This window comes from Ranitomeya imitator, chromosome 4 (assembly GCF_032444005.1).
Source record: "Ranitomeya imitator isolate aRanImi1 chromosome 4, aRanImi1.pri, whole genome shotgun sequence".
Taxonomy (NCBI): Eukaryota; Metazoa; Chordata; class Amphibia; order Anura; family Dendrobatidae; genus Ranitomeya; species Ranitomeya imitator.
This window is the reverse complement of record NC_091285.1, coordinates 674,233,126-674,253,599: the sequence shown is the minus strand read 5'-3', so window position 1 is coordinate 674,253,599 and position 20,474 is coordinate 674,233,126. Positions and strand designations below refer to the sequence as shown.

Genomic DNA, 20,474 nt, shown 5'->3' with positions numbered 1-20,474 from the left:
AAGCATTACATAGTTCACATTGAAATCAATGTGTTGTATAGAAGACATGGAGAAGCCGTGTCCTCCGAAGTCAGAGACCGTATTTGTAACCGATCTCTACTCTTAACTAGTTTGTGAATATGGATTATTGTATATTAGACAGTCCGTGACGACCTCTTTATCTCTTCCCCAGTTTTACCTGCAAGTGCGATTCACTTGGCGAGGGGCCCGGCTACTGCGTCCTCTCGTTCAGTTCGTCTTGATTCTTGTGGCCTTGTATACAGGATTCACTCGGATATCGGACTACAGACACCACCCGTCTGATGTAGCTGTCGGGTTCCTACAGGGGGCGCTGGTTGCTTACTGGGTGGTAAGTACACAGTTATTAATTAACAGTGTGATCAAGGACCATTAGTTTGTGGCTGTCAAGAGTTATGAGTTTTACAAATTTGGAAAGATCTTATTGGCTTTGTGACTGCTGCCACGCAGCCTCCCTCCTCCGACAAGGTCAGCACAATGCCAGTCTGCTGCCAGCTGACCACTGGATCCAGGGCCTGACTGCACATACAGTCGTGCGTACAATTGCAGCACATTCCTCCTAGCCAGAGTCAAATTACTCAGACCAAGGCCAAGCCATAACTGCGCCGAGAGTAGAGAAGAGTTAAGAATGTTTTTCACTTCTCCAGTGAGGGTACGGGCACAGGATCGGGAATTGCTGCGGGTTTGATGCTGCTTATTTATTCAGGCGTCAAACACGCAGCGGCCAGATGTTACAGCATAGTGAATGGGATTTCTAAAAATCCCACGTCCACTATGCGTGCATGTGCTCCTGCGGATCGCCCACGGACACAGATGTGGCGTGTCTAAAGTCAGTACTTTGTAGAGCCTCCTTTTGCGGTAATTACAGCTGCAAGTCACTTTGGATAAGGCTATGAGCTTTCCACATCTGACCACTGGGATTTTTGCCCACTCCTCTGGTGAATATCAATCTTCACGTCTGACCACAGATTATACATTGCATTAAGATCTGGGCTTTTTATAGGCCACTCCAAAAAATGTACACATTTCCCCTTACACCGCTCGAGTGTTACTTTAGCAGTATGCGTTGGGTCATTGTCTTGTGGTAAGGTGAACCTCCACACCAGTCTCAAATCACAGACGGAGACAGGTTTTGCTCAAGAATATCTACCCCTTGACTCAGACTATTTCCCCTTTTCCTGCTTTCGATAAACAGTCCCACAGCATGATGGTGCCACCACCATCTTTCACTGTGGGGATGGTGTTCTTGGGGTGATGAGCTGTGTTGATTTGGCACCAGAAATAGTGTTTACCTTGGTGGCCAAACGGTTCAATTTTGGTCTCATCTGACCATAGCACCTGCCTCCATACATTTGGGGACTCTCACACATGTCTTTTGGCAAAATTAAATAGAGTCTTACAGTTTTTGTAGGTAAGTAAAGGCTTTATTCTGCCAACTCTTCCATAAAGGCCACCTCTATGGAGTGTGTGGCTTGTTGTCGTATGGACAGATATTTCAGTCTATGTTTAGAAACTCTGCAGCTCCTTCAGGGTTACCTTTGGCCTCGGAGCTGTCTGTCTGATTAATTCCCTCCTTTGCCGGGCTGAGAGTTTTGGTTGGCGGCCTTCTCTTGGCAGGATTGTTGTGGTACCATGTTCTTTCCATTTGATGATAATGGATTTGATGGTGCTTCATGTGATCATCAAAGATTGGGACATTTTTTATAACCCTAACCCTGACTTGTACTTCACAACAACTTTGTCCCTGTCCAATGGGAAGTGCAGGCACCCCCCGACATTTTCTGAAATCGAGGAGCCCATGCTGTCTCTCACCCCTGAACACCTTCTTTTCCCAAAACTGTCTTATAATCCAAAAAATATGATAATTGCTTGCACCAGAAATTTTTAGAGGCTTCATAGCAAAAAGGGGGTATACATAGGCAGATGCCAATATTTACCGTAGTTATTTGATCGCATAAATGTAATCTGTGCCTATATTTTTCTCACTTCACCTACTGTTGATGCATCACACACAAATTACAAAATAGGTAAAAAGCCAAGGGGTGAATACTTTCACAAGCCACTATGTAATAGTTAGATAGATAGATAGATAATAGATAGATATCTAACAAACAGATAATAGTAAACACATAATGCACGTATACAACATACAGAATAGATGCACCTTTAGCCTCGGTCAGACATAAGTATAATTATATATATATATATATATATATATATATACTGCCCTCCACCCGACCCTTTGTGCCGAGTATTTTTGGGACAGTGGGAATGGGAAGTCTTGTATAAATGAAGAATAGGTGATCTCCCTGGTGTCTGTGCTGGGGCGGCTGTGAGGAGGGGGAGGGGAGCGGATCGGGCAGGAAACATCTGTTTATCCTGCTTCACTTTACACAAAGGACTGTCACAGCCCGGCCCTGGCCTCCGCTCCTGCCCCACAAGCAGATTATACAGGCCGGCATATACATATCATGCTTTTAGTATTTTTTTTGAAGCCTAATGACAGAAGCCCTCCATAATGACATGTATACATTATTCCGCCTGGTGCCGAGTGGGAGGAGCCTGACTCTTCGCCACCAAACATAAGAGTCCGGCTCCGCCCCTTCAGCTCGTACTCCTATAAGTGAGCTCCTTTCATCCGTGGTGTAATAATGTATAATAACTTTCTTACATTTTCTATGTCTATCAGGCCTTCTACATTTCTGACTTGTTTCGACCGAAAAGCATACAGCCGATGTCCATCCCTCCGAGACCCGAGAGCCCCGAGACGTTCACCAACTGCTAGGTGTCAGGATCGTTGCCCGATACAAAGAGACCGTGCAGGTGACAGAGGGAGACGTCCCCGTGGGATGTGTAAAGGAGGAAGCTCCAGAGGACCGGACTCTGCCCGTAATCCTATAAAACCGCCGGATCTGTGGAGCGAAACGTCTGAAGGGTCAGTAGGAAGGTGACCAAGAGCCTCCCGATGTCTGGAGAAAGGTGGAACCCGGATTATAACGTATCCTGGATTAATGGAAAGACATAATATTCTAGAAAACAACCATGCTACCTACTTCTACGCAAGAGACTGTTTGGCCTATATATTGGGATGACGTTTTGGAAGTACACATTGATTCTAGATTAGAATCTGGTTTTTTTTTGCACTTACATGCTGGACTATTGGAAGTATCGAATTATCAGTGAACTTGCTATGAATAATCAACTTCTCTTACTATAGAATTCAATTTCCCTGTTCCCGGAAGGGGCTGATGACTAGTAGGATCGATGGTCTAATACACCACTAAACTATGGTGAAATTCTTATCGGAGTCATTTCATAGGTTGGCCTTAGATATATTGAGTAAAAAAAAAAGTTTATGAGCTAAAAAGGTCAGGAGCCAGTGCCCCAAAGTTACGGGAGAAATACTACTACAAGATGCCGTCCTTTACTTTACAACATATTTTATCGGTTTGACATGTCAGCTCAAGTTTCTATATAATTACTGCTAAAGATCAGCAGCTAGCGCCTTTTCTTACGGGAGAAATATCAGTAAAAAAAAATTTTGACACATCATCCTACAAAAAAAAATAAATATATATATATATATATATATGTATATATATATATATACACACACACACACAGTATACATATTATATTGGTCTTTTACACACAGTGCTCAAAAAGATCAGTAGTTAGTGCTCCTTGTCATGACAAAATCTCCCGAAAAGGAAATTAGGTTCAGGACAGAGGAATTTTATTGGAAATTTTGTGTTAAATTAAAGCCATCTTTCAATTCTTACCTAATAATTTACAACAAGTTTTTTAGATCAAAAGATCAGGAGCAAGCGACTTTTGTCAAAGGAAAGATCTTCTCATAAACAGTAGATGGTTTTCTGTAACTACACCTAGTTAGTGTACCAACTTATAGATTCTTTACAGAAGTGATGTAGTATAGTAATCTTTTGCATATTGTGCACCAAATGATCAGAAAGTAGTGCCTGTGCCGTGCCATCAAAGGGACTTGTAAAAAAAGGAAATTGATGTGCAATTATGTAACAAAACCAAAGACACTTTATATATGTGACAGGATATGTTGTCTACTAGGAGACTAACTTCTGGAAAGTAACAATTTTATTATTAGTTATACAATAAAGTAGAGACAATTTCCACATATAATATAATGCCCAACATAATGTGCCACAGAATGTCCAGTATCTAAAGATCTGGAGCGAGTGGCTCGTGTTGGGGAAGAGAATTCTACTTAAATAGAAATTAATTTTGCAGGGCTGAGCATTTGTAATGAATGTGTTGTACTGAAGATGTATTGTCCTACATAATGTGTTCCATAACATACAAAGCCAAAAGAACAGGAGCAAGTGACTTGTGTAATGGAAGAGATTATCATATAAAGAAAAGTTAGTCTTGTAGGGCAGATCGTTTGGAAAAGAATGTATTGTACATTGTAGGCTAACCTGAAGATGTATTTTCTTACATATTGTGTTCCATAACATCTAAAGCCAAAAGATCAGGAGCAAGTGACTCGTGTAATGGAAGGATTTTCACATAAAGTGAAGCTAAACATGCAAGACAAAAGATCGTATTGCATATTGCAGGCTATATTAAAGAAGAAATATCGTACATATTACGTTCCAAAATCTCCAAAGCCAAAAGATCAGGAGCTAGTTACTTGTGTAATGGAAGACATTTTCATATAAAGAGATATTAGCCTTGCAGGTCAAAGCCTTTTTAAAAAAAAAAAATGAATTGCACATTGTATGCTAAGCTGAAAACATAATACCTTACATATTGTGTTCCAACATTCAAAGTCAAAAGATCAGTAGCAAGTGACTCATCTCATGAAATGGACTACATAAGAAAAGTCAATGACCACTAGCAGAATTGTACAAGAATTCAAGCTACTGAATGAGAGAACTAAGTGAAAAACATATAATTGGTGTTTACAGCCCACCCCTTCAATGCCGCTATGTTACGAACTGTTATGAACTTATCTCCAACCGCTGGACGATTGGGATCATTGAGAAACACTTGATTACGTTTATGTAAAGAGAGATTTTCTGTTCCTGTAATAAAGTATGTATATAATCATTGCTGCCATGACTCAGCCTTGTGTAAATGCCTGGAGGGGTTGTAAATTCATGGAATGGTGGGAGGAGGTCATTTTCGGGGCTTCCATATTTGCCTGTGTCTCATTCTGTATGTGCATAGCTTCCCACTCACATCAGCGCAGAACAGGTGTGAACATGCAGGAAGGTAGCAGGGGACTTTACTGAGAATTTGGTTTTCACGCTTCAATTGCTTTTGAAGTTTTTATGTTTCGAGACTTTCACCTTTTGCTCGTTCGTCTGATCGGTCCGGCTACGGAGAAGAATGACTTTGGTCCTGTCGAAGCTGACCGTACGAAGGAAGCTTTTTTTCATTGATCTTTCTAAGCTGTTCCGAATGTTAGAAAGTCCGAGGTATCAAGGACCGGACGCAAGGGTGGACTGAGAATTGTCAGGACCCTGATTACCCGCTTCTGTCACTCGCATCATTACCGTAGTAGCTGTAGCCATCCATACCTCTTAAGAATAAAGATGTGATGATACCAATGGTGTCACTGACGCTGCCAGAGGGGCGCAACCAGGGGGTACGGAAATGAGCGTAGATAGTGCAGGGACAAGGACCTGAGACTAAGGAGTGAGTACAGGACCTGGCACTGAGCAGTCACGTGACCAGGGGGCGGAGTCAGGGAAGGAAACGGAGTGCATAGAGTGCGAGGCACAGACAGTAAACTTGGTCGAGGAAGGCCGAGGATCAAAAGCCAGACGAGAGCATAGTACCTAGGGATAAGACAAAGAGTAAACGGAGACAAGCCAAGGGGTCAAATAACCGGAAAGGACAGGGCAGTACAAATTAGGATACAGAGGCAAAAGTCAGGGAACAACCCGGGTCATACATAGCAAAGCACAGAGGCACAACATTTACGGACGAGTAACCTGGGTCAGCAACCACAAACCGAGTATACAGAAGTATCACCGACACTAAATCCAGGAACTGCCAACATTAAATAGCCGCCCCAGAACCAAAGAGAGGCGAACTAAGATGAACCCTGACCTGACCAGGATGGAGGCGGAATCATCCTGTCCAGAGTCATGACAAAAGACTTCTCATCCTATATCCAGTATTCGTTTGGGTCAGGCTCGTTGGCCCCCTACTGATCTGCAGAACTAGAGATGAGTGAACACAATTCTATAGAATAACAATCTTTATTTTTATATAGCGCTAACATATTCCGCAGCGCTTTACAGTTTTGCACCCATTATCATCACTGTCCCCGATGGGGCTCACAATCTAGAATCCCTATCAGTATGTCTTTGGAATGTGGGAGGAAACCAGAGTGCCCGGAGGAAACCCACGCAAACATGGAGAGAACATACAAACTCTTTGCAGATGTTGTCCTGGGTAGGATTAGAACCCAGGACCCCAGCGCTACAAGGCTGCTGTGCTAACCACTGAGCCACCGTGCTGCCCAATTCTACTTTAAATTTCCAAAAATATGTACTCACCAAAATGCTGATATTTTGGGATTCGCTTTTGTACGGATTTCGAAAAAATCGAAGGCATAAATTCAGCAAAAAGTCCTCATACTCACCTCTTCGGCATTTCCACTCTTCACCATCACCTGTCAAGTCCGGGGGCAATTCTGTGCAAAGGTCACAGCGCACGTCATGGCGTCATGATGTTGGGACCTTCCGTGTACTTGTGCAAAACCCTCCAGTGCATCATTAGATCCCGAATTCTCTGCTCACTGTCACTGGCTGGGGATTTCAGCACTAGCGGCAGGTAGAGACGACGAGTGGTGAGGTGAGTATGCAGATTTATTTTTATTTTTTACTTATTATGTTTATTATGCTCAAAGATCATAGAAATGGACAATAAATTTCTGATGAATGACTTTTCCTGAATGAATTTCCCAGGGCAAAAATCTGTTGGAACTTTCCGATTTTTCCTGATCTGCTCATCTCTACTTTAAACAGTCCTCCAAGCTGTGCCTGGTGCTGCAGGTCAAGCACTCTGCTGATTAATGGAAATTATGGACTTTTCCCCTTGTTATCACTTATTGATGGAACATTCATAAACATATTTTCTGAAAAAATCCCTTTTACGTTTTGTACCTCCAGTGCCGATATTCACTTATTAGAATATAGAGCCAGTCATGTCGGCTTCGACTGTACAATACTAGCGTAGATGAGGAATATGAGCCCGGTCCACTCCCTCCTTCCTCAGAGGAGACCACCAGCTGTCTGTGCAGCCGTCTGTAGACAGGTGCGGGATGTGCCCCCGTGTATTTATAAACCTCCAGAATTCAAGAGACACTTCTGAAACACGGCGAGCGGGCACAAACTACTAGGCCATGAAAAAAATATAAATATAGTTACTAGTCAGGTTAAAGGGTTAATGCCCAGAATGAAAAAAATATTGAGCATTAACACATTTTTTTAAGATGGTGGCCATTATTAGAAGAAAAAAAATTAAGCAAATGTGAATAAGTTGCAATACCAGATGCAACCCAAGGACTAGAGGGGCGCTGATTTTGGAAAAATAAAAGTTTCTCCTTGTTTGGCAGAATAGAGGGAAAACAGATGGAGAAAGAGGTGTTGTCTACCCCTTGAATCCCATCTGTTCTCATTTTCCCTGCCTAAGGACTGGAATTGATGAAGCCACAACCCATTCAATCAATGGTCCACTGTGACTACTCGTGTAGTTTTGCTGGACTGGTGGGAGATTTGAGGGGTTGTACAACACTTTTTTTTTTACTATTATTAACCTTCCTTTTTTGCAGTTTGGAGAAAGCCATTTCCTGTTTCAAAATGACCCAGATGACCTCCATAAATACATGGTGAGACGAGTTTGGTTAGTAGGAACTCAAGCTACATCATTTGGACTTCACAATCTTGGAGGACAGGATCTCCAGTTCAAGGTTAAGGATTGAGATCTACTTCATGAACAGTGATTAAAAAAATCCAAAGGTTTCAGATGGTGTTGAAGGTGGGAAGTTCTGACTTCAACACCATCTGAAGCTTTTGGTATTATTCTAACACCGATCCTTAAGTAGACCACCATCCTCTACTTTGAACTGAAGCTCCAGACCTCGAAAATTGTGAGGTCCAAATAGCAAGGCCTTGTTAAAAGCCCTAAACCAGTCCTGCACATCATCTGGAGCAAGGATCCAGTATAGTACCAGAACCCCATCATCATTAATGAGTAGGAGGAACGCCAAAAGTCTGAAGGATCTAAGAGTCATAAAGAACAAGGTATTTTTAGATGATAATATTTTGCAGTGATTGTATAAAATATGTTCTACAAAGACTTCCATCTATTTTTCTCTAGACACACAATTTTTATTTTGTGATTATATGGTTGATACTGGTTTACGTGTGAGTGCACAGGATGTGTCTGCTTCATTCTTTTGATTTCCTTGAAGGCAGGACACAGAGCAAACCAAACCTGTAATGTCAATGTCTGGCGGATGAGCCATGCTAACACAGGAAAACCCCTATAAACAGCTCTTCGTGAGCAGAGGTATTTTGTGCAGCAGGTTTGGTAAAACACGTGTTCTTCACCACCGGGCATGCCAACCTGTCACATTAACTTCTACTGATTTATATGGCCAAGTGCACAGTTTCTAATTCTTCGTGCCTACAACCCAGTATCGAAATGTGCCCCGGTCAAAGATCCCATTTTTTAGGTGTCTAATCTTTTTGTGACAAGCTTCTGTCTTCTTGACAAGCTCATGGTGTCTAGTGGTTAAATGCTATAATCCACTATAATCTAGTGGTTTTGTGCTTGTCTCTACTTGTTTAGCATCTTGCAGGTGGAATGCAGCAGTTTTAAGCATCTTAGATATGATACTGGTTTGTGGTTCCTTGGGGCTAGTGTGTTAGTGTCCAGTACCTGGTGTTCGTGGGGAGTTCAATGTCCGTTAGTGTAGGTCACCAATCCCTTGTGGGTCGCAGTTTTTGCTTCACGCAGCGACATCCATGGAATTAGTTACTTGGCACTTTTCTGTATTGGAATCCCCGCACCACTCTCCTTCATGTTATGCCATGCTGTGTTTGACATTTTTTACCTACTTTCCGACAACCCACACTCTTTGTACGTCGGGGTGTTCCACATTCTGTTCTGTAGTAATGTTCTAAAATGTCACTGCATAATAGAGAAGCTGTAAGAGATCTCGCAAGTGCAGGAGTGCAAAGCTGACTGTCAGACAGTGGCTAATAGCAATAGACCACGCAGCCTCTATGGGGTCCGTGAGTCAGGGCCAGTGACGGAACTGTTCCCGCCACCCGATGGTCAACTGTATCCACATCCTGTAATGAACGTTATGATGGAACAGGAAGCCGTCAGCTCTTTCTTTTCCATCATTCTCCTTGTGCGTCTGATGTCTCAGCACCACAGACTCGATGAAGTCATTGCACTGCGACCACTGTGCAAAGTAGTGCAGTGCAGACCACATGCAGCCGAGACCACAACAGCTGGGGAATGGAGAGAGGAGAGCATTGTTTTAATCAATGACTACTTCATGAGAGCCATCATACTATTTGAATGGCAATTTGGGTGGACGTTATACTATTTGGAGTGCTTTGTTGGGATCACCATACTTTTTGGAGTGCAATGTGGTTTCTATCATACTATTTCAAGGGCTACTTGGGGGGGCATCATGCCATCTGGAAGAATGTGCAGGTGGCCCTTATGCTATCTGGAATGCTATGTTGGGGACGATCATGCTATTTGCAGGGCTATGTGGGGGGCATCATACTATTTGGGGGGCCATCATAATATTTTGAATGCTATTTGAGGGGCTATGTGGGGTAGTCGTCATGCAATTCGGATGGCTGTGTGGAGGCCCTTATGTTTTTTGGGGCCAGTTTACTATTTGGAGGACTATGTGGGGGCCATTAAACTATTTAGAGGGTTGTTTCATGCTCAATTATACTCTTTAAAGGTCTGTGTGGGGGCCAATTATACCGTTTGGAGGGCTAAGTCTGGGGCCATTATACTGTTTGGAGAACTGTGTGGGTGGCCATTATACTGTTTGGAAGACTGTGTGGAGGCCATTATACTATTTGGAGGACTATTTATATGACCATCATACTATTTGAGGGCCATCATGCTATCTGGAGGGCTATGTGGAGGGCAATGATACTACTTGGAGGGCTATTTGTGGGGACATCATACTAATTGAAGGGCCATCATACTATCTGGAGGGCTATGTCGAGGGCAATGATACTACTTGGAGGGCTATTTGTGGAGACATCATACTATTTGAAGGGCCATCATACTATCTGGAGAGCTATGTGGAAGGCCATTATACTACTTGGAGGGCTATTTGTGGAGACATCATACTATTTGAGGGCCATCATACTATCTGGAGGGCTATGTGGAAGGCCATGATACTACTTGGAGGGCTATTTGTGGAGACATCATACTATTTGAAGGGCCATCATACTATCTGGAGGGCTATGTGGAAGGCCATGATACTACTTGGAGGGCTATTTGTGGAGACATCATAATATTTGAAGGGCCATCATACTATCTGGAGAGCTATGTGGAAGGCCATGATACTACTTGGAGGGCTATTTGTGGAGACATCATACTATTTGAAGGGCCATCATACTATCTGGAGGGCTATGTGGAAGGCCATGATACTACTTGGAGGGCTATTTGTGAGGACACCATACTATTTGAAGGGCCATCACACTATCACACTGTTTGGAGTGCTATTTGTGGGACCATCATGCTATTCGGAGGGCTATATGGGGTGGTCATCATTCTATTTGAAGTGTTATGTGAAGACAATCATACTATTTGGAGGGCCATGTGTGGTTCCATATAATAGTTCCTATCAATATTATGTATAATTATGTATAATTCCGTAGTTTCTAGTGGTTTAACGCTTTATACCACAACATATGTATATTTGGTAGCACAGTGTCACGGTGTGACTGCAGGATAGCAAGTGTGCTCGTAGTCTGACCCTAAGGCTAGAGGTCCATAGCTATCCCTACACCTGGGATTAATCCTGAAGGTGTAGATGCCCGAGCCTAGTTCCTTACCATGCTCCTAAGCAGCACTAGTCTGAAACACGTAAGGAGAAATACAAAACAAGACGGACAGGGCAGAACTGAAACAGTCACACAACACTCTTTCAGGGAAATAAAATGTAAAGCACGAGAGGCAACAAAGTAATTTAAAGACTGCTAAGGAAAAAGGAAAGGGTTAACCAAACCGTTCACAACAACTTTGGCAATAACCAGTACCCCAGAACGTGTCCACCTCTTCTAGACCAGTGTAGAGAAAACTATTGCTGGCATCCCCTGAACAGTGGAGCCAGCTTAAATAGGGAAAGAGCAGGCATAACTGATTCTCCTACAGCATGTGACCACAAGTAATCAACAATCTAAGCGTAGCACCGACGTCCCTATACTCTGCCCCCCAACCTCTGCTGACAGGTAGGAATTTAAGAACAGGAGCAGCATAGGGTGATCAATTACACATTAATTTGTGTCTAATTATATATTGTTTTCAATTGTGTGATTTCTCTAAGCCATAGCGCCAGTGTAGGCATTTAAAAAAATGTTGAATTAAAGTTTATCATTAGTGTTGAGCGATACCTTCCGATATCGGAAAGTATCGGTATCGGTTTGGATCGGCCGATATTCAAAAAATATCGGATATCGCCGATACCGATACCCGATCCCAATGCAAGTCAATGGGACCAAAATATCGGAATTAAAATAAACCCTTTCTTTCCTTGTAGGTTCATTCTACATGAAGGAAAACAACTAAGAATAATGCCGGATGTATTTGGGGAGGTGGCGGAGACATTAAAGTCATAGAGGTTTATCCCAATCAAATAGAATAGCATGTTTTTTGTTTTTTTTTAAGACGTTCGGAGTGACAAAGATATTGACTATGTAAATTTTTTTTTTATTTTGTCAGATATTGATGTTTCACTATTCCACGCCCTTCCCCTTCTTTTTTTTCTTTTTTTTTTTCTTTTCCCACACTTTCATCTTCATCATCATCAGCATCTTTGACATCAACTTCTTCACCTTATTCATCTTCTTCTTCATCTTCTACCTATTTTTTTTTTTTTATTACATTCTTCATATTCATTTTATTCAACTATTATTATTCTTCTTATTCTACATATTCTTTTTATTCCACTGTTATTATTCTTCCTATTCTACTTCTTCATCATATTCTCATTTGTGACAGGCATTCCCGTAGTTGTTATCTATAAAAGTTTGAAGATTACACCTTCCGTTCTGCCAGTCACAAAAGTTACATTTGTCCGCGTTCAGTTTGGCCTGCAGCATCAGGCTTTATCCAGGGGCACCACGAGGAGGAACGGACTCACCCCCATACACTGCTTAGTCTTCTTCTGCATATAATTTAGATAATATCTTTTGCTCTGATATTAAGTCTTATGCTTAATGTTCTTCTGCTCTTTGTTCTGCAGCCTCTTGTTCTTCTGCTTCTCGGTCTTCCATGTTGTCGTCTCCAGGGTCGTCGTCTCCAGTGTCGTCATCTCCGCCGTCGTCGTCTCCGCCGTCGTCGTCGTCGTCATCGGGGTGGTCTTCCGTGTCGTCGTCATCGTGGTGGTCTTCCGGGTCGTCGACGTTAGGGTCTTCAACTTGGAAATGTAGCAGAAGGTACAAGAAGGCTGAGAAAATGCCAAGAACCAGCTGATGGAACTGGAACTCGGATGGCTACCCGAAGGTTCAAGAGCCTATGGAACTACCGAGGACCAGCTGACGTTACTGGAACCCGGTTACTAAGCAGGAGGTACCCGTGCTAAAAAGCACTACCAAGGACCGCCTGACGTTGACGGAACTCGGATACCCAGAAGGAGGCACCTAAGCCAAAGGCTCTGCCCGGAACCAGCTGACGTTACTGGAACCAGGATGGGGAGCAGAAGGTACAAGAGCAAAAGACACTGCCGAGAACCAGCTGACGGTACTGGAACCCGGATGGGTAGCCGAAGGTCCAAGAGCCAATGGAACTACCGAGGACCAGCTGACGTTACTGGAACCCGGTTACTAAGCAGGAGGTACCCGTGCCTGAAAGCACTACCAAGGACCACCTGACGTTGGTGGAACTTGGATACCCAGAAGGAGGCACCTAAGCCAAAGGCTCTGCCCGGAACCAGCTGACGGTACTGGAACCAGGATGGGGAGCAGAAGGTACAAGAGCAAAAGACACTGCCGAGAACCAGCTGACGGTGCTGGAACCAGGTGGTGGACCCGAAGGTCCACAGGAGAGGAGAGAACAGCTAGGCCGCGAGGCAGCCGCAGTTACCGAACCCCAACAGTCCTACAGGGGGAGCTGGGCCTACTGGCACTACAGAACCAGCCTTGACTACCAGTTCACGCAGCCCACATAGGAAGCTCCTAAACTGGAGGCACCCTGGAGTTGGCTAACCCGACCGCACCACGACGAGGCAAGCATAGGTGTCTCAGTGAGCTTGACACAACCCGGAAACAGCTGACGGTGCTGAAACCAGGCTTGGCACGAGGGAGTACCTGTGACAAAAACACTGCCGAGAACCAGCTGGCGGTGCTGGAACCCGGATGCGTTGCCCCAGTGTGCAAGAGCCAATGGCACGACCGAGGACCAGCTGACGGTGCTGGAACCCGGTTACTAAGCTGTAGGTGCCCGCGCTTAAAAGCACTACCAAGGACCGCCTGGCGTTGGCGGAACTCGGATACCCAGGAGGAGGCACCTAAGCCAAAGGCTCGGCCCGGAACCAGCTGACGGTGCTGGAACCAGGTGGTGGACCCCAAGGTCCACAGGAGAGGAGAGAACAGCTAGGCCGCGAGGCAGCCGCAGTTACCGAACCCCAACAGTCCTACAGGGGGAGCTGGGCCTACTGGCACTACAGAACCAGCCTTGACTACCAGTTCACGCAGCCCACATAGGAAGCTCCTAAACTGGAGGCACCCTGGAGTTGGCTAACCCGACCGCACCACGACGAGGCAAGCATAGGTGTCTCAGTGAGCTTGACACAACCCGGAAACAGCTGACGGTGCTGAAACCAGGCTTGGCACGAGGGAGTACCTGTGACAAAAACACTGCCGAGAACCAGCTGGCGGTGCTGGAACCCGGATGCGTTGCCCCAGTGTGCAAGAGCCAATGGCACGACCGAGGACCAGCTGACGGTGCTGGAACCCGGTTACTAAGCTGTAGGTGCCCGCGCTTAAAAGCACTACCAAGGACCGCCTGGCGTTGGCGGAACTCGGATACCCAGGAGGAGGCACCTAAGCCAAAGGCTCGGCCCGGAACCAGCTGACGGTGCTGGAACCAGGTGGTGGACCCCAAGGTCCACAGGAGAGGAGAGAACAGCTAGGCCGCGAGGCAGCCGCAGTTACCGAACCCCAACAGTCCTACAGGGGGAGCTGGGCCTACTGGCACTACAGAACCAGCCTTGACTACCAGTTCACGCAGCCCACATAGGAAGCTCCTAAACTGGAGGCACCCTGGAGTTGGCTAACCCGACCGCACCACGACGAGGCAAGCATAGGTGTCTCAGTGAGCTTGACACAACCCGGAAACAGCTGACGGTGCTGAAACCAGGCTTGGCACGAGGGAGTACCTGTGACAAAAACACTGCCGAGAACCAGCTGGCGGTGCTGGAACCCGGATGCGTTGCCCCAGTGTGCAAGAGCCAATGGCACGACCGAGGACCAGCTGACGGTGCTGGAACCCGGTTACTAAGCTGTAGGTGCCCGCGCTTAAAAGCACTACCAAGGACCGCCTGGCGTTGGCGGAACTCGGATACCCAGGAGGAGGCACCTAAGCCAAAGGCTCGGCCCGGAACCAGCTGACGGTGCTGGAACCAGGTGGTGGACCCGAAGGTCCACAGGAGAGGAGAGAACAGCTAGGCCGCGAGGCAGCCGCAGTTACCGAACCCCAACAGTCCTACAGGGGGAGCTGGGCCTACTGGCACTACAGAACCAGCCTTGACTACCAGTTCACGCAGCCCACATAGGAAGCTCCTAAACTGGAGGCACCCTGGAGTTGGCTAACCCGACCGCACCACGACGAGGCAAGCATAGGTGTCTCAGTGAGCTTGACACAACCCGGAAACAGCTGACGGTGCTGAAACCAGGCTTGGCACGAGGGAGTACCTGTGACAAAAACACTGCCGAGAACCAGCTGGCGGTGCTGGAACCCGGATGCGTTGCCCCAGTGTGCAAGAGCCAATGGCACGACCGAGGACCAGCTGACGGTGCTGGAACCCGGTTACTAAGCTGTAGGTGCCCGCGCTTAAAAGCACTACCAAGGACCGCCTGGCGTTGGCGGAACTCGGATACCCAGGAGGAGGCACCTAAGCCAAAGGCTCGGCCCGGAACCAGCTGACGGTGCTGGAACCAGGTGGTGGACCCCAAGGTCCACAGGAGAGGAGAGAACAGCTAGGCCGCGAGGCAGCCGCAGTTACCGAACCCCAACAGTCCTACAGGGGGAGCTGGGCCTACTGGCACTACAGAACCAGCCTTGACTACCAGTTCACGCAGCCCACATAGGAAGCTCCTAAACTGGAGGCACCCTGGAGTTGGCTAACCCGACCGCACCACGACGAGGCAAGCATAGGTGTCTCAGTGAGCTTGACACAACCCGGAAACAGCTGACGGTGCTGAAACCAGGCTTGGCACGAGGGAGTACCTGTGACAAAAACACTGCCGAGAACCAGCTGGCGGTGCTGGAACCCGGATGCGTTGCCCCAGTGTGCAAGAGCCAATGGCACGACCGAGGACCAGCTGACGGTGCTGGAACCCGGTTACTAAGCTGTAGGTGCCCGCGCTTAAAAGCACTACCAAGGACCGCCTGGCGTTGGCGGAACTCGGATACCCAGGAGGAGGCACCTAAGCCAAAGGCTCGGCCCGGAACCAGCTGACGGTGCTGGAACCAGGTGGTGGACCCGAAGGTCCACAGGAGAGGAGAGAACAGCTAGGCCGCGAGGCAGCCGCAGTTACCGAACCCCAACAGTCCTACAGGGGGAGCTGGGCCTACTGGCACTACAGAACCAGCCTTGACTACCAGTTCACGCAGCCCACATAGGAAGCTCCTAAACTGGAGGCACCCTGGAGTTGGCTAACCCGACCGCACCACGACGAGGCAAGCATAGGTGTCTCAGTGAGCTTGACACAACCCGGAAACAGCTGACGGTGCTGAAACCAGGCTTGGCACGAGGGAGTACCTGTGACAAAAACACTGCCGAGAACCAGCTGGCGGTGCTGGAACCCGGATGCGTTGCCCCAGTGTGCAAGAGCCAATGGCACGACCGAGGACCAGCTGACGGTGCTGGAACCCGGTTACTAAGCTGTAGGTGCCCGCGCTTAAAAGCACTACCAAGGACCGCCTGGCGTTGGCGGAACTCGGATACCCAGGAGGAGGCACCTAAGCCAAAGGCTCGGCCCGGAACCAGCTGACGGTGCTGGAACCAGGTGGTGGACCCCAAGGTCCACAGGAGAGGAGAGAACAGCTAGGCCGCGAGGCAGCCGCAGTTACCGAACCCCAACAGTCCTACAGGGGGAGCTGGGCCTACTGGCACTACAGAACCAGCCTTGACTACCAGTTCACGCAGCCCACATAGGAAGCTCCTAAACTGGAGGCACCCTGGAGTTGGCTAACCCGACCGCACCACGACGAGGCAAGCATAGGTGTCTCAGTGAGCTTGACACAACCCGGAAACAGCTGACGGTGCTGAAACCAGGCTTGGCACGAGGGAGTACCTGTGACAAAAACACTGCCGAGAACCAGCTGGCGGTGCTGGAACCCGGATGCGTTGCCCCAGTGTGCAAGAGCCAATGGCACGACCGAGGACCAGCTGACGGTGCTGGAACCCGGTTACTAAGCTGTAGGTGCCCGCGCTTAAAAGCACTACCAAGGACCGCCTGGCGTTGGCGGAACTCGGATACCCAGGAGGAGGCACCTAAGCCAAAGGCTCGGCCCGGAACCAGCTGACGGTGCTGGAACCAGGTGGTGGACCCCAAGGTCCACAGGAGAGGAGAGAACAGCTAGGCCGCGAGGCAGCCGCAGTTACCGAACCCCAACAGTCCTACAGGGGGAGCTGGGCCTACTGGCACTACAGAACCAGCCTTGACTACCAGTTCACGCAGCCCACATAGGAAGCTCCTAAACTGGAGGCACCCTGGAGTTGGCTAACCCGACCGCACCACGACGAGGCAAGCATAGGTGTCTCAGTGAGCTTGACACAACCCGGAAACAGCTGACGGTGCTGAAACCAGGCTTGGCACGAGGGAGTACCTGTGACAAAAACACTGCCGAGAACCAGCTGGCGGTGCTGGAACCCGGATGCGTTGCCCCAGTGTGCAAGAGCCAATGGCACGACCGAGGACCAGCTGACGGTGCTGGAACCCGGTTACTAAGCTGTAGGTGCCCGCGCTTAAAAGCACTACCAAGGACCGCCTGGCGTTGGCGGAACTCGGATACCCAGGAGGAGGCACCTAAGCCAAAGGCTCGGCCCGGAACCAGCTGACGGTGCTGGAACCAGGTGGTGGACCCCAAGGTCCACAGGAGAGGAGAGAACAGCTAGGCCGCGAGGCAGCCGCAGTTACCGAACCCCAACAGTCCTACAGGGGGAGCTGGGCCTACTGGCACTACAGAACCAGCCTTGACTACCAGTTCACGCAGCCCACATAGGAAGCTCCTAAACTGGAGGCACCCTGGAGTTGGCTAACTCGACCGCACCACGACGGGGCAAGCATAGGCGTCTCAGTGAAGTTGACACAACCCGGAAACAGCTGACGGTGCTGAAACCAGGCTTGGCACGAGGGAGTACCTGTGACAAGAACACTGCCGAGAACCAGCTGGCGGTGCTGGAACCCGGATGCGTTGCCTTGCCTATTAAAGATTGTCTTCCTAGAGCCCCAACTAGCGGTGTTGGAGCAAAGGGTAAGCAGGGGGAGATGAGTGTAGGCCGAAGCCTGCACTGGAGGCAGCTTTGTGTCTGCGTTGCGTTTGCAGGACACTTTGCCGGCTACACACTGGGGGAACAGCTGGCGTTGCTGAACCCCACTAACACAATGGCGTGTGTTTTTCTCTGTGCAGCTAGCACTTGCGGGCAAAAACTAGCGATGTTAGAGCCCGTGTTGAAGCAGGAGGAGGAGGAGAGGAGCAGAGTGTAGGCCGAAGCTTAGTTGAACCAATTTCAAAGGAAACCTTTAACCCCCCCCTCAGGTGTTACAAAGTACAAGAGACACACCTTGTGCAGTATTAATGCTGCACAAGTGAAAGGTTGCTCTATTAATTTGTCTACTTGCACACGCTGAATGAAAGACATACACAATTTACCCCATTCTACAGTCAAACTGTAGTGGATGCGTGACTTGGTTTTTTGATGAGACGCAGCACAGGTGTCCAAAATAACGCCTTGGTGCTTGGAGCAGCTTCCTGAGCGTTGTTATTTGCTGTACAGGAGTCTGCGCTCTTGTGTTATCCCTTGGCAATGCCCTGTTAGCGCTGCCCATCTTATGACATCATTTCATGTTGGCCGGTGCGGTTAACGATGGCCATAAATCCCAGACCCACAGTGTCTTTTCATAAAGCCACACTGCGGTGCTGGGATTCGTGGCCTTGAGCAGTAAATATTTTGGCCGCTCACACACGTCCTTACACCTGCTTCAGACTGGGCGGCCTCTGCTGATCCCTTCTCGCATGCCGCGGCCATGAGGCTGCACAGTCTGAAGAAGGCTGAAGGAGATGAGTTAAGACAGGCGAAGATATGCACTGCTCGTGCCCATCAATCACACCCTCGCAGTCAAAATAATTAAGACAACGAGGAGCATTTTATTCAGGCAGGGCGGACGAACAGGCGCAAGTAGCCAACCAATGATGTCAGAAGACGGGAAGCGCTACCAAGGGGGGTGCTGCGTATCATTAGAAAGGAAAGTCACACCTCAGGGACAGTGGAATGGTCTCAAAGAGACACATTTTGTACGTGTTGAGTTCCACGTGGGCAAGGAGAAAACATCAGCCACCTTGTACAAATGCAGCAGTACTGCTGTACAAGGTGGCTGTTATACATAGAAACACCTGGGGGTGGGGGCCAGGCTCCCTTCAATTTCAGTTCATGTGCCTGCGTGGCGTTTGCAGGTCACGTTGCAAGCTGCACAGCAGGGGAACAGCTGGCGGTGCTGAACCCCACTAACACATTGGCTGGTGTTTTTCTCTGTGCAGCTAGCATTTCCGGGCAAAAACTAGCGGTGTTTGAGCCCAGGGTCAGCAGGAGGAGGAGGAGAGGAGCAAAGTGTAGGCCGAAGCCTGCACTGGTGGCAGCTTTTGGTCGGTTGTGCCAGCGTGGCTTGTGCTGGACACGATGCCGGCTACACAGCGGGGGAACAGCTGGCGTTGCTGAACCCCACTAACACATTGGCTGGTGTTTTTCTCTGTGCAGCTAGCATTTCCGGGCAAAAACTAGCGTTGTTAGAGCCCAGGGTCAGCAGGAGGAGGAGAGGAGCAGAGTGTAGGCCGAAGCCTAGTTGAACCAATTTCAAAGGTTACCTTTAACCCCCCCTCAGGTGTTACAAAGAACAAGAGCCACTCCTTCTGCAGCATTAATGCTGCACAAGTAAAAGGTTGCTCTATTAATTTGTCTACTTGCACAAGCTGAATGCAACACGTAGACTATTTAGCCCATTATACTGTTTAACAGTAGTGGAGGCGTGACTTGTCTTTTTAAAGAAAAGCAGCACAGGTGTCGAAAACAACACCTTTTTGCATGGGCGCAGCTTCCTGAGCGTTGTTAGTTGCTGTACAGGAGTCTGCGCTCTTGTGATCCTTTGGCCATGCGCTGTGAGCGCTTCCTGTCTTATGACCTCATTTCATGTTGGCCGTTGCGGTTAGCGATGGACATGAATCCCAGACCCACAGTGTGTTTTTAAAAAATCACACTGCGGTGCTGGGATTCGTGCCCTGGTGCAGTAAATATGTTTGCCGCTCACACATGTCCTTACACCTGCTTCAGACTGGACGGCCTCATCTGATCCCTTATCGCCTGCCGAGGCCATGAGGACACCCAGTCTGAAGAAGGCGGAAGGAGATGAGTGAACACAGGCAAACATATGCACTGCACATGCCCATCAATCACACCCTCGCTGTCCAAAAAAATAAGACACCGAGGGCCGTTGTTTCGAGCAGGGGAGATGCACAGGCGCAGCCAGCTAACCAATGATGTCAAAAGACGGGCAGCGCTAACAAGGGTGGTGCTGCGTGTCATTACAAAGGAAAGTCACACCTCAGGGACATTGTAATGGTCTGTAATGAGACACATTTTGTACGTGTTGAGTTCCACGTGGGCAAGGAGAAAAAGTCAGCCACCTCGTACAAATGCAGCAGTACTGCTGTACAAGGTGGCTGTTATACATAGAAACACCTGTGGGTGGGGG

General features: G+C 48.0%; 1 protein-coding gene across 1 annotated transcript in view; it reads left to right on the top strand.

Moving 5' to 3' along the window:
- The window catches only part of LOC138677285 (phospholipid phosphatase 3-like), a 32,604-nt gene extending 27,496 nt beyond the window's left edge, over positions 1 to 5,108 (top strand). Inside the window, exons 5-6 of the mRNA XM_069767316.1 lie at positions 173 to 349; positions 2,708 to 5,108. Of these exons, the coding sequence (XP_069623417.1) occupies positions 173 to 349; positions 2,708 to 2,803 (273 nt within the window). The 3' untranslated portion in view covers positions 2,804 to 5,108. The remainder of the gene's footprint in view (positions 1 to 172; positions 350 to 2,707) is intronic.
- Positions 5,109 to 20,474: the final 15,366 nt, after the last annotated feature.